Source organism: Gadus chalcogrammus, chromosome 13, assembly GCF_026213295.1.
Source record: "Gadus chalcogrammus isolate NIFS_2021 chromosome 13, NIFS_Gcha_1.0, whole genome shotgun sequence".
In the NCBI taxonomy this organism is placed as follows: Eukaryota; Metazoa; Chordata; class Actinopteri; order Gadiformes; family Gadidae; genus Gadus; species Gadus chalcogrammus.
This window is the reverse complement of record NC_079424.1, coordinates 7341313-7355154: the sequence shown is the minus strand read 5'-3', so window position 1 is coordinate 7355154 and position 13842 is coordinate 7341313. Positions and strand designations below refer to the sequence as shown.

At 39.8% G+C, this 13842-nt stretch overlaps 1 protein-coding gene across 2 annotated transcripts; it reads right to left on the bottom strand.

Moving 5' to 3' along the window:
- Nucleotides 1-3557: 3557 nt before the first annotated feature.
- Nucleotides 3558-8596, bottom strand: LOC130402203 (protein FAM3D-like). 2 transcript variants are annotated; one of them, XM_056606340.1, is made up of 8 exons: nucleotides 8376-8596; nucleotides 7989-8087; nucleotides 7097-7238; nucleotides 6931-6989; nucleotides 6601-6651; nucleotides 6023-6107; nucleotides 5804-5924; nucleotides 3558-5221 (listed from the first exon to the last, which is right to left on the bottom strand). In XM_056606340.1, exons 1-8 carry the CDS (start codon nucleotides 8386-8388, stop codon nucleotides 5135-5137), a joined length of 657 nt encoding a protein of 218 aa, XP_056462315.1. In that variant the 5' UTR covers nucleotides 8389-8596; the 3' UTR covers nucleotides 3558-5134. The 2 variants fall into 2 exon arrangements, with proteins under 2 accessions (XP_056462315.1, XP_056462316.1); XM_056606341.1 differs by lacking the exon at nucleotides 8376-8596 and having other exon boundaries at nucleotides 7994-8100.
- Nucleotides 8597-13842: the final 5246 nt, after the last annotated feature.

Here is a 13842-nt window from a genome sequence, read left to right as displayed (position 1 = left end):
GATACCCCGCCGTTTTGTGATGACTAAGGGAGTGCTACTAAATCGATGCAAACATACCATAACCTAAGCAAATCCAATCTTTGTTTTTCCACGTCTCGCATGAGAAACGCTGGGGGCAGTTTCAAACGCAACAATGTCTCCCCATTATGAACATTTATTTCACGATTTATTACAAAACAACAGCCACGACACAATTACTACCAATAACCTTAATTTGCTCCTATGCTTCCAAAATGCAGGCAGTCAATGCGATTTGACGTCACAATGTACAAGCCCTATACAGGTATAGTGTTTATAGTTAGACAGTAGGGTCAGCCCAGGCTCAGTCTTGTGGCGGATCATACCATTTAGAAAAAATAAGGCCACGATTGTTAACGACCAATAGCAAGCGAGACTTGCCGGGGTGTCACTCAAATAAGCTAATGAGGCGAGCCGACTGATTCATTGGTTTGGTTCAATTTTGTACCGCTCCCATTGGCCTGTCTCAGAGTCAAGTCATCAGAGCTATAATCATACGGAGGAAATGAGGACGATCACTCTGGGTTTCCATGACTGAAATCTTGAAAGATATGCAAATTGTGCATGAAGGGCTTTGTGTTACATGTGCAATAGTTAGATGGTTGATGTTAATGACTTTGTTTAGTAATGACTTTACGTTGAACCTAATCTGGGGAGTTAGAATTTTTCCTTGGCTGTGTTTTTTTAAAGATGTTTCTTTGACCCATTCAAACACATCCAGTGCATAAAGAAACACGTGTATATTATATATATATAAATATACATATATATTGTATATCCTTTTTTGTAAAAGCTGTTTTGAGCTCAAATGTATGGATGCAGTGCATCATGGGACATTGATCAACATGCAAGAAGATTTGTACCCACGAAGACATGAATGCAGGGAATGAAATAAAACTTCTTGTCTATGCATTTGCTTTCTCGTTATCTACTTTTTTTTTTACATGTGATTTGTTTTTCTGTAGCCTAAATTTGGCTTATATCCCGAGAGCTCGGGTAGACTACTTTGGAGAGACCATGCAGAGTCAACACAATTTAGAAGTAGCCAACCTCTAAGGCCACTCCCCCAAAACACTGGGTTGGTTTGCTAGTTTAGCGATAGTTCGGCCTAGCCTTGTGGAGGACTTCGGTCATGCAAAAATGACAGTAAAGGCAGTGTGCACAGGTGGCCAGGTAGGTGGGTGGGTGGGTAGGTAGGTAGTTAGGCAGGCAGGCAGGCAGGCAGGTAGGTGGACAGACAGGTAGGACATGCATCACTTCATTCAGGCCGAATGAATTCAGACCCAAGGCCCAAGACTAAAGAATTTCATTGCCAGCGCCTGCTCTGTAATTGTTGTGCATATGACAATAAAACCATCTTGAATCTTGAATCTTGAAGTGAATAGAGTTATGCTTATACAGGCCTTCGCCAGCCACCAGATGTCCGATTTTTCTAAATTTAGGTCAGATTATTTGATTTATTTATTGCTGCCGGAGTATTTCAACAAATATTACATAATACTTTAAAAATATATTGCCTATACTAGTATTAATTTGGATAATTATTTCAAAAAACCTGTGTATCGCAAAAAATTTGCGTAGGAACACTTTTTGAAATTATATTTGTTTTTGTTTAGAATGAAGAAATATCGATATTTCGTTTCTTCCAGTAATTGAGTAAATTACAATGGAATGAATAATTGTTCATTTAATATAAAATAATGCTGGAAAATTATGTATATAATGAATTATTGAAAATATGTGTATTTTATAAAGTATCCGTAAGTTTGTTCCGCACTACTCATCGGGATCCCTAGCAAGAGCCTGCAGAGTCTTCAATAGTATACAAAACTCTGCAGCTAGGATCCTGATGAGAGTGCACAAGCATGAGCGCATTACCCCCATCCTCCAGTCACTCCACTGGCTTCTGGTTTCCACCAGGATTGACTACAAGGTTTCCCTCCTCACTCACCATGTATCCATGGACATGCCCCCCCCCTACCTCAAAGAACTTCTCAACCACCATAACACAACACGCGCCCTCCGCTCCACTCACTCTAACCTCCTCCACATACCTAGAACCTATAGGACCATGGGAGATAGGGCCTTCAGTGCTGCCGCCCCACGCCTGTGGAATGCCCTCCCTGACACCTTGAGGGCAGCACAATCCACTTGCTTTTAAGCTGTAGCCCTTTGAAATTTTCGGATGAAAAGGGCACCATAAATGAAATGTATTATTATTATTTTTTTATTTTTTTGTTCATAGCGCACGCAAATTGTATACGTGCACGTCAAATGTAGTGTCAAACGTTTGCTTGTGCATCCTGACCTAGTTAGAAAAAGATAACTAAGGGCTACTGTGCCATCTAGCGGTGAAACAAAGTAACTACAATTGTCCTGAACCGCACTTGCTATCTTCTTTAATCGGTCCATGCTTGCAATAAGGCCGTTTGTGTAGCTAATCTGTGCCTTACGTATTTACCTAATTCGATGCAAATAATAACAATCATCTAACCTATTATGTGTGCATGAAATTGTTTCCGTCATCAGGGCAGGATTATTTCGAGGCTGATTTTACATTGGCATATCTGAATTCATGGAGGTCGCTTTGGATAAGACAGTAAATTACAAATAAGTAATTAGCTAGGTTCCTAATAAATTAGCTTGAAAATCCACTTAGCCCTATCCCAGGTTATTGGTGGCCATAATAAATCCATTAACTATCATCCCACTTGTAAACCCTCCTTGGGTCATTCCTCATTCAAGGGTGATCACTGCTAAGATGTGCGACTCTCTTCATTGGTCCACTTAATGTTGTCATGTAGGCCTGCTGTTATTATCCCTAATGACAAATTAGTAAAACCAAGCGAGTGAGAATAAATCACCTTCTCCCCAATATATTTCGACAACTGAATAGCATGCAGAAATAATATTCCACCCTAGGAAAATATAAAAACATTACAGAATACAGATGCAAATAGTTGGCAATGGAAACCGCATGCTTGTGGGAAAAATAAATTATTCATGCAATTAGCGCTTACACTCATACAAGCTCAATAGATTTGCAGACACTTTTTTGTTAATTTTAATTAAAATATATCAACAGCCCATGCATTAGGCTGTTTTTCTATTTTAGTTTCGACAAAATCTAATAATGATGTAGCATAAGCATGCTTTTGTTTGTCAGCCGTACTCTAAGCTAGTATAAGCTAACGACAGCACAGAATCTCCTAATGAGAAACAGTGCTTATGGTGCATATATTTGTAATATAAGTAAGGTGATAGGGGTTACAGATTTGGGGCTATTACAGTTAGAGCATACAACAGTTCACCAACATCATAAACCTAGTTCATTCAAATGCCCTTTAATTAATAAATTAATCCAACCCAAACCCTATGATAAACTATGTCTATAAAGACTATGGAACTACGATTTACATAAAAGCTTTATGAATACAAATAATCCTGATAGGCATTATACAATATAATACAAAAATCCCAGAAGATCTAAAGATCATGACAGTAAATACAAAATAATGACAAAAGCCCTTATTGCTGGAACAGGAAAAAGCACAAGACATTTTATTCTAATCATCTTTCAGTACGTTCCTGCTGGGAAACCACGCACACAACTCCAAATAGTGAATGTGAAAACATTGTTAACTCGGTGGTAGCACATCGGTTCATGGTTGTGTTTGACTCTTTTCAAATTCAAAATGGGCGTTGAGGAAGAAGAAGAGTAAACAATCTACAATGATTAGATGATTAAGTTAAACATCCCCATTGAAATGGTATGCAAAGTCAATTCAACCGTTGTATTTGGTAAGTAAACAGTTCCCCCTGGTAAGGAAACAGTTCCCCGGAAAAAAAGTGTCCTCCCCACATATTCATGATGACATGTTGAAAAATTAAGCTTTTATTTTTAATTCATATGGTTCCTTCTAAATGCATGTACAGCCAAAGGCAAGCTGTCCACATGACTGCTTCTGTTGCATTAACCACTATGTGCTGGGAGCTTATAGAACTATGTTTCTCCCACAGAGGAAACAGACTGTTGCGACTAAATAGTACACGACAGCTAAATAAAATATATATTATATACATGACAATATGATCATTTACGATTTAGCTATTTACAGTAGTGTTGCTATTGATATGAATTGAATATTGATAGATATTTTGTATCGACAGAAAGTAAGTTATCACATTTTGATATGTGACTTTTATTTAGCTTTTATGATAGATTAAAGTCTGTGGAAATGATTATTGATCTTTCACCGTTACATGGTCAAAGTCTTAATTTCTTTATCTAGTCTGTAATAAATAATCTTTCCCTTGGAAAAAGTATTCTCTAATATAAAGCTCGATGTGTATGGCAGGTTAGGAGTTACTTTCCCCAACTTCTATAAGTAGATAATGAGGGGAGTGTTAGCCAAACCACAATAAAGTCGTTATGTGTGTAGCTAATTGCATTGCCACAAACCACTGAATGAATCATCCTTAGCAAATAGGTGTATTAGGTAAGATGACAGTGAATCCCTTTAGTGGCTTCACATCTCCCATTAACATATCCTTATTATGTTATGAATAAAACAATAATCATTGGTATTAGCAGTATGTATTGTAATTAGCAGTAGGCCATAATTTGTTATATCATAATTATTATTAGCAGTAGCTATGCTTTACATATTTTATAGTTGTGTGGTCTATCCTCAAACACATAATTTATGTGTTCTCATATGTACAAATAGATTTCACACAGTATGAACATTTCCCTTTTAATAAATAAACCAACCTGTTTACGTCTCGTTAACACTAAATAATAATTATACATTAACTATTAACACTGGTTCATGCAGTAATCCAATGAGTAACAGGTTTAATCGTCTACTAATGGTGATGATGTTTGCTAATAGTGTCCATGTTAACTGAGGTAATGTTGTTCATAATAACTAAGGTTTTTTGATGTTATTTAGAACCCTAATCATAAGACAACCATCCCTTCCCCTAACCATATCACACCACCCCTATAAGCTAATGGTACATCAAATTATTGCTTATTACTGCATTAACCAAAGTTGATTCCTGGTTTATGAATGAAGCCTTAATAATTGACGCTGTGACCTTCTCCCACTGATCAGAGCGTCCTTGGAAAACAGCCGGACACCTCTGCCATTGCAGGCCAGCCTCCATATTTGTTGGTCTTCTCATCGTTGGGCGTTAGCTGAAAGCAAAGATATTCCTGAATCGTCAGGCAGCGAAGCTTTTCACTTATGTTTACACGGCTGTGTGACATCCACATTGTATAACATAAGGCAGGGCTAGGCGGATACCCCAGGTTGGTCTCACAAGGCCTCAATCCTCTAATTGGCTATGTGCTGTATCAATCCATAGTCTCTCTATACACCATGTATTCCTGTAGAACACTAGGCAAACAACGTGTTGAATCCTGAACTCCTATACATACACACATAAACACATCCCTTGACCTAACACCTAAAATCATGCATCGTTATCTGACAACCATTTCTAAGCTGTATCTAAATGTCACTGGTTGTATTGCACTAGGACCTAAAATTAACAAATTCTAACTTTCACCTTGACTGAACCCGTTCTCAATCTACCCCTCCATGTCGATGAAATGGATTTCCCCTGTTGCGAATCCAACATGGTTTTATCAAAGCCGAATTACAATAACTAGGACAGACATTGGTTGATGGAGTTGTCAATCGAGAGACAACGAGGGACGGGAATGCATCACTCACACACAGTGGACAAGACTAGGTCAATGGCCGGGAACACTCACCTCTTCAAATGGGCTGGTCATGCCAGAACTACCGGCGAAAACCCAAGTGTCTCTGTATTTGATCCGTTTGACTAGTGTGCTTCCTAATCTAACCAATATATCCTTCGACTCCTCTGGCATCCTGAGAAGAAGCATAAAGAACCCCACCACAATCAGCCATTGAAACGTTGTGTGTGTGTATGTGTGTTCACTTGTTTATTGGAGAGCTATGGAACTTACATTGCAGAAACGTCATCAAAAGATGCCACCAAAACGATTGTCCCTGGAACAATTTCTATCATGTCAGTTAAAGTGTCCCCAGGCACTTATAATAACACAGAGACAGAGACACACAAATAGTTATAATGGAGGACCGAATCACTCAAACAAGAAGCACACCATGAGTGCTGTTTAGAGTATAACAGCACTGGAACTTTTAACTATATGTGCAAAGCTCTGCTTTACTGGTGTTTAAAATAACCATTAATTACATGAATGATACTAAGTTGTTGACTCACTGGTTGCACGAAAAATGGAAACAAAGCGATAAATGTACATACAAAGCACAAAGCAACTGCCCTGCGATAACATGTAGGCCTAGCAAGTAGCAAGCGTGTGTGTAGAAAATGTGTGAGTCTCCCAAATCCCACATTTAATCAACTACCAAATTGTTATTTCTTGTTGCTTATTTACTGTTTACCAATAAATAGCACCTGTAGAACTGTTTGGCTTAGGAATCCCAGGTGTGCTGATATTCAGTATAACAACACTCCCTCTAGTGTGATAATGGTTGAATAAATAGAGATAAACATTCTTACTGCCATCTTTTGCGTCAAGGCAGTCAAACCTCTTAATTGTTCCGTTGTTACCTGAGACAGAACAAGCAAAGTCAGAACACATCACCATCGTATTCCCTTTTAGGGAACTCCAAAAACGCCAACAAACCCAACAGTGTGTCCCCATCCCCCATGACAATGGCTTTTGTCGGATGAAGTTTCTTGCAATTGTTGACAATTAATTGGGTTTGGCCAACAGAGCAGTTAACCAACAATATAGCAAACATTGTACAACTATAGTTTGGTGTTAGTTAATTAGGGGCAGAGTATAACACTTTTAGGCCTACGATGATCAAAAATCCTTCAACTTGCCATGGACTTGCACTATGTTGAGTCCTGGCCCCACGTTTCTCAAACCGTGACTCATAACACTGTTGGCAGAAGCAAAATCATTCATAGCATGGATTCGGTTACAATATTTTACATTTCTGGAAATTGAATTAACAATCATCAATACAGAGCCAATCAATATACATACATGTCTCCTTCGAAGCAGATGCTTGGACCCACAGCGTTTGCTGCGCCACTTTTGATCCGGAGTGCATAGTGGCTCAGAGGGCAATCCTCGGAGAGGTCACACTTCTTCACGTTTTTGATTGATTGATTCATTGTTTGAATGCCTTTATTTCGAACATGTAAGTAATAAAAACAAAGTTAAAATGGTAGTAGATGAATAATTAAGACAAACAGCAAGCAAGCAGCAAGCAAAAACAGTCACACTTGCCAAATGCTCGAAAGGGGGTAGGAGGAAGTAAAAAAACGTATCTAGTCCTACCAATTAACAGATCAATTTAGCCTTGGATAGTTTATATTATATTAACATGTCAGCATATGTGTGAGTCGGCTCAGGAGGTAGAGCAATTGCCTTGTAACCGAAAGTTAGAATGCTAGTTCGATCTCCAGCTCCTCCAAGCTGCGTTGATGTGTCCCTGAGCCAGACACTTAACCCAACTGCTCCTGCCGTCGGTGTGTCAATGTGTGTATTAACCGATGTAAGTCGCTTTGGATAAAAGCGTCTGCTAAATGCCCTAATTGTAATTGTAATTATATATAATAAAAAAGCTAAAATAACTATATTTACTCAGTTCTATCAAAGAATTTAAATAAATATGAGTAATAACTAATTACATATAGAGAGAATAGGACTAGGTCTCCTCCTCTTTGGTTGGAGATGGATATTTCTGAAGATGTTCTGAGCAGGTCTCCATGCATGCAATACAATGTCAACTCAGTCCCCTTTGTTTCAATTGTTTAAAGGAAAAAATAAGTTTGCAGCTGTTAAACCAAAGCAGGACATACCGGTTTTAACGCTTTTAACCATCGGTATTTCTGCATTTAAATTTATTATACAAGTATTTTAATCTTCTCACCAAACCTAATAGCTTTGATTCTTCCATATTCTTTGGTGTGGTAGAATTCCTTCAGCATCACAGTGGCAGCAGCAACGGTGGCGATGTACACAATTAAAACTACAGAAGCACACCACGTACCATAAAACATCATAATGCAATGTGACTGAGACCGCTCCAATGTGCTCTTTGCCAGTACTTAGTATTGTGTAGCATCTTAACCAAGCTACCTTGTTGTATGGGAATGGCTTATCCTAGCAATTGTAAATACTTAGCACTTGTTTCTATGAATATCTTTACTGTACCTATAGTGATATATGTTCTCTTTCTTCTGACTAATGTAAGTCACTTTGGATAAAAGCGTCTGCTAAATGCCCTAAATGTAAATGAAAAAATAAATGAGCTCACCTTTGTTTCTCATGACTGCAACATTCAGACTAGGGTTGCCGGGGTGTGGTCATTTTCACACCGAGTAAGTAAACGGTATTAACTTTGAAACTAGGTCAACCGCCATCTTCTCCGTCAACTCTCCTCTCCCCCTCGGTGACAGCGGCTGGCAGCGCGCCAATTCTCGGCGTCTTATAACGGTTATATATAATAGTATAATATAATTGTATTTATCATAATATCACAAGTCATTATGGGACACTTGAGGGAATGCAAGCGATAAGTGTTACTTTGTGTTTATAGCCAGGAGATAATCCCAGCCCAGTCATGCTTGGGGTAAATGCAAACCAGGATGCAAATGCATGCCTCATCCTGCATCCACGCCCATACCTAACAGTATGTCTCTGTAGCAAAGCCAATTGCCAAAACCGACCTAGGGGGCTTATTGGGCTCTTCCAGAAAAGGAAGCAGGGTCGTGGTGGTGGTGTTTTTGTTAGAAATTAGGTTTATTGTAAAATCGGAAGAAAATGAACATTGAACATAGAACATGAATATGAATATGACAGTCGCCTGCTATGCAGGAGATCTCTCTTCAACTGGCATGGAGATGGCTGGTTTAACCTGTGCACACTGATTACTCAATGTGCAACAGGTGTGCAGCCTCACCCAGCCCCAGAGTCCAATCAGACTCAGCCAGGTGAGGCTGCTTCAACCAGCCACAATCCCCACACACTCCCACGGGGCTCTAACCCGTTATACAGACCATAGTCAATAATGTAACACATTTCTGAGCACAGTATAAAAACATTTTGCCTATAACATATAACGTTCGTTCACCACAAATTACTCTTAAAAGCAGTGCCAACATTTAAATATTTTTAACCATTCAGCGAACAAAAGGCAACAGGCTGACGCGCCCACTGAAGTGGTGTGAGAAATACAGACTTTCTACTCCTCATTCACATATAAAGTTATTTACATTTCCTACAGAGAAAATACTACCTCAGTATTATTTGGGAGATTTTCAGGGTACAAATGTCAGAATATGTTGTTCACACATACGGCCCATCTGGAGAATATCAGGACTAGGCTTGTTCACACTGCCTCCGTCCGTCGACGGATCTAATTGACTTTGCATGAGGCGCTCGCGAAATGCATTGTGGGTCCGTCCGTCCATTCGGCACCATGGCCTACGTCAAAAAGTTGATGTGTCGATGGCGGAGCCGTTAGGTTAAAAAACATAACGTTTTAACGTTTTAGTGTGTCGCTGCCTTTGTCTTGACGTACGGTGTGTGCGCGTGCGTGTGCGCTGCCGCGTATGTGTTGCTGGCTTTGTCTTGACGTGCGGTGTGAATTATTTCGGTCTTCATTGTTGTCTCAAACCTGTGAGTTTGTAACATTTGTAAAGTGCATTTGTGTGCCATGAAATGCACTTCATTCTTTATATTATTATTATTATCATTATTACTATTATTATGAGGAGGAATTCTCCAGGGAAAACCAACACAAAACCACCCATGATACAACCCGTCTCCTCATTGAAGAGTTGGCAATACACTGACATCCTTGTGTTTGATTTCAGACATCTCAGATCACAAATATGCAAGGCTCCAAGGACATTTTCCTGACGCAATAATACAACTCAAATCATATAAAATTAAAGTCAACAGATCAAAACTAATATATGTGTGATATAAGGCTGTGTGTGTGTGGGTGGTGTTGAGGAATCCACATAGCTAGACCATTTAAGTCGGATGAGATCACTATCCGGTAATCCGTTGGTACATGTTGCAATACCTCAAAGAACCCACAGAGGGCCTAAGTGTAACGAGAACGTGTCGAGATGTTTGTGACAGGCCTGATGGACGCTTTCCAAGTGAGTCAATTCAAACTGTGAAAAGAGAAGGTTACATATCATATGGAGGACACGCAAACACAGCTTGATACTTTTGAAAGGCTGCTTCTGTTTTTTAATTGATTAGAATGGAAACAGGCCTTCTGAATAGGTCACAGGATTTATAATACACCTAACAAAGCAGCCTTATAAAACATAATCAATATATATCCTACATATGAAAAATAAGACTCACATACAATAAGTTTAACAACGCCCAGCAAAAGGGCATTATATATTCGTTTTGTTGGTGTACTAATATAGAAAGGTACAATCATGTGATGGAATGTAGTAAACCTTTTAAGACATCAGGGCATATCTGAAATGAAATGATAGACCTATATCTTTTCTCAACAAGGATTATTATCAAAGACGTTTCAGTGTTATATCAAACACGTGCCAATGTTTTATAAAACATTGAGCTACTTGACAGTAAGCGAACCATGCTTCATTTCAACTTCCTCTCCTTTCATAGGTCATACTTTTTGAAATATTATTGTAGGAAGACAAATCTGATGTCAGCTAATAGTACAAAGAAGGAATAGCAAACACTAAAAACGATATGGAGTTGTAAGGCATTTCCTTTATCAATTAAACAGCCGAGCCCCCTGTGACCAAAAACAGCGATGATCATTATGAACACATACTGAGTGAGTGCAGCACGCATGACAATATTTTGTCAGCGGCAGCATTTTAATGGTAGCAGGTCTATGTGCCTGCAGCGCAACATCAGGCATTAGAGTAGACACAGAGATAAAACAGTCTGTCATACTCCCCTGATCTTTCTCCTTCTTTTTCTTCACACTTCTCAAAGTTGGACCGAGATCCAAAACAGCTCCAGCAAGCATCTGTGCAGCACGGAAAATCCTGCAACTCAACGGTGACAGTCGGACACGTCAGACTATAAATACCCCCCCTTTGAAACGACTATGTTAAACTTGAGTGGTTTCAAAGTGAGCGCGGCTCACCTAGAAACAGCGTATGTAAAGGAAGATGAGCCTTCAGAGAATGACAGCTGTGCTAACATCCCACCCTGCGGACCACCTCGGCCCCTGACGACAACCACCAACAACGCCATCGCTAAATGCTCCTCCTAAGACCAGTTAGCGTAATGGCCGTGGCAGTTACACACCTCATAAAACATAAGAGGCCCCCATAACAGGGGCTCTCATTAGAGGAATATACGGGCAAGCGACTTCATTAGTGGTCATGTTAATTAAAGCACTGATGGCGCAGGAAGATTATGCTGTTACACACTGTGTGCTAAAAAAAATAATTACATATATAATATATATAACACAATATACCATGTAATAACACCATTTAAAGTGTAACATTTCAAGTAGCATGGTGGCTTATGATGACGTGGACTTATCTCTAGTCAGTGCTAATCGATAGTTATTTCAATAACGTTATCAATAAAATCTCATCCTATAAGTGATCAGGTGAAATTCTGGCCAGCCAGTATTCTACGTCTCTCTTTGTTAAGGAGAATCTTACTCCTGCACCCCAAGAACCCCTGCCACACATCCCCCCTGCCAGCCAGGCTACACTGGCTTGCGTCACACACTTGCACAGACAGATAGTGGACAGAACACTAGTATGAGTTTTTATAATCCTGAAAGTGTCTTGCATACTAACTGAGAGGAGCTCAGCCATTTCGACTCCAAGGTCGTCTTATATGTTTGTTGTTTGTTTGTCATCTTTTTTGTTGTATTCTTCCAATGTGTTTTTCTCTGTCATGGCCTTGCGTCCTTTTTTGGAATGACGCATTTAAAGGTTAATCCTGACCTGACCTGGCACATTCGTTGGCTAGACTGGTACATCCACCGCCAAATATCCAATTTATACACACACCTACGCAGTCCCACAAAGCTCATCCAATAAACCATGTATCCCTTTTATATTATATACATATATATATATATATATATATCATATAGTTATATAAATATATATACATGTATAATCATATTCATATAGATATATTGTATGAATATGATTTATAAGCAGTCCAACTTTAAAAAAAACGTTCACGTCCTCATCATCGCAGACATGAACTCTAGAAAGCGTGCACGAGCGGGTGACTCATTGAAGTGCGAGTCGAGGTGAAGGCGGAGAGAGACGGAGTGTACAGCCAGCTCCTGCTGAGTGCAGCGGGTAGGGGGGGGGGGCTGGTGCTTTTAGATTCAGAGCCTAAATGTTGAACCCTTCACCAGCGTGTCATCTCCCCTGGCAGATAAAAAAAATCGCGGCTTTCTAAAATTAGCCGGGGCGCTCTGTGTAGTGTGTCCCTTCTCCGTTCTTCCACGCATTGTTGTCTGTTATCGAGGAAACAGCGGGAGTACAGTGGGGCGGTTCCGACGCCGTCGACGCAGCTTAGGCTCAGAGCCTGGGAAGGCCAGACCGCCGCCCTGCCGCACGCCATGTCTAATTTTAATTCTGTCTGTCTGTCCGTCTCTGTCTGTCTGTCCAAAGGGATGGCACACTCTGTGACGTTGTCTCACTGGGAGCCTTGGTGCTGGGAAGGTTTCAGAAATGTTAAATATGTTTAAAAAATGAATGGTTGTTTTATGTATGAGGCTCTGCATGGGCTTGCTCTCCACATCCTTTAACTTGACTAATTAAGCAGAGGGCTGAGTGGCATCGCACCACTAGAGGGCACAGTGAGGGGCTGTAAAGCCGCATCATGTTTGGACAAACTGCTGTCAGTAGAGGGGAGTGAATGTTGGAATAGCCTACAACTTTGTAATAAGGGAGAGCCTTACCTATCCCCCTTAGACCCGTCTCAAACCATAGCTAAAGGCAAACCAGAACTGTGCTCATCTCTAACCAAATGAACAAATAAATGAAAATGAATACAGATTTAATTTGTTTTAACCAGTGGCAGTGTCATATCTGGTATCCAAGATGTACCTGAAGACAAGTAAATAAATAGTGTTGTAATAAAACCCTGTTGTCGTGATAGATAAATTAATAGATACATGTGTGAGTTTTGAGCTTTGCGCCTCTATTAAAAACTCACACGTTTCGTAGAGAAAAAGTAGACGGCAGTTGGCAGCAGTCCCTCTTTATATCCCTGGAGAAAAACAGACACCCAATGACAGTTAAGGATGTCAATTTCTCTCTAGTGAATACAGTTTGATGATTATTTCACACTGGTGAATACATGGTTGATCATTTTCTTTTAGAGAAAATTAAACGAAAATTATTACTGAACAAGCAAGCATGGCGGCATTATGGCCTCCATTGAGAAATACACTGCTATGTAAACAACAACCTCTTGACTTTCAGCGAGGGATACTCTCACCAGTGATTAACCGCACAGTATTATCTACAGTAAGAGATCCACACAGTCAATGTGTCTTTGAGGATTTAAAGTAAATACTCTTTCTATCTCCACCCAGCGCACCATAAGACAACAGAACCGCTGAGCCAATTCCAAGAAGGCCAAACCATGGAAAATCCTATCCTAAGAAGTTCTTAAGAAAAAAATAAGCAGAATCTAGTGCTTCATTACTCTTTAATCAAGGAGAGAGTGGTTTTAAATTGGGAGCACTTCCAACCACACCATCCCCATCGTGTTTAGTGTGT

What these genes read in the sequence shown, in the direction of transcription:
- LOC130402203 (XM_056606340.1), bottom strand. An exon ending in ATCTGCTTCGAAGGAGACAT is followed by an intron (nt 6,990 to 7,096) that starts GTATGTATATTG and finishes TTCTGCCAACAG; the next exon opens with TGTTATGAGTCACGGTTTGA. An exon ending in CCTTGACGCAAAAGATGGCA is followed by an intron (nt 6,108 to 6,600) that starts GTAAGAATGTTT and finishes TGTTATTATAAG; the next exon opens with TGCCTGGGGACACTTTAACT.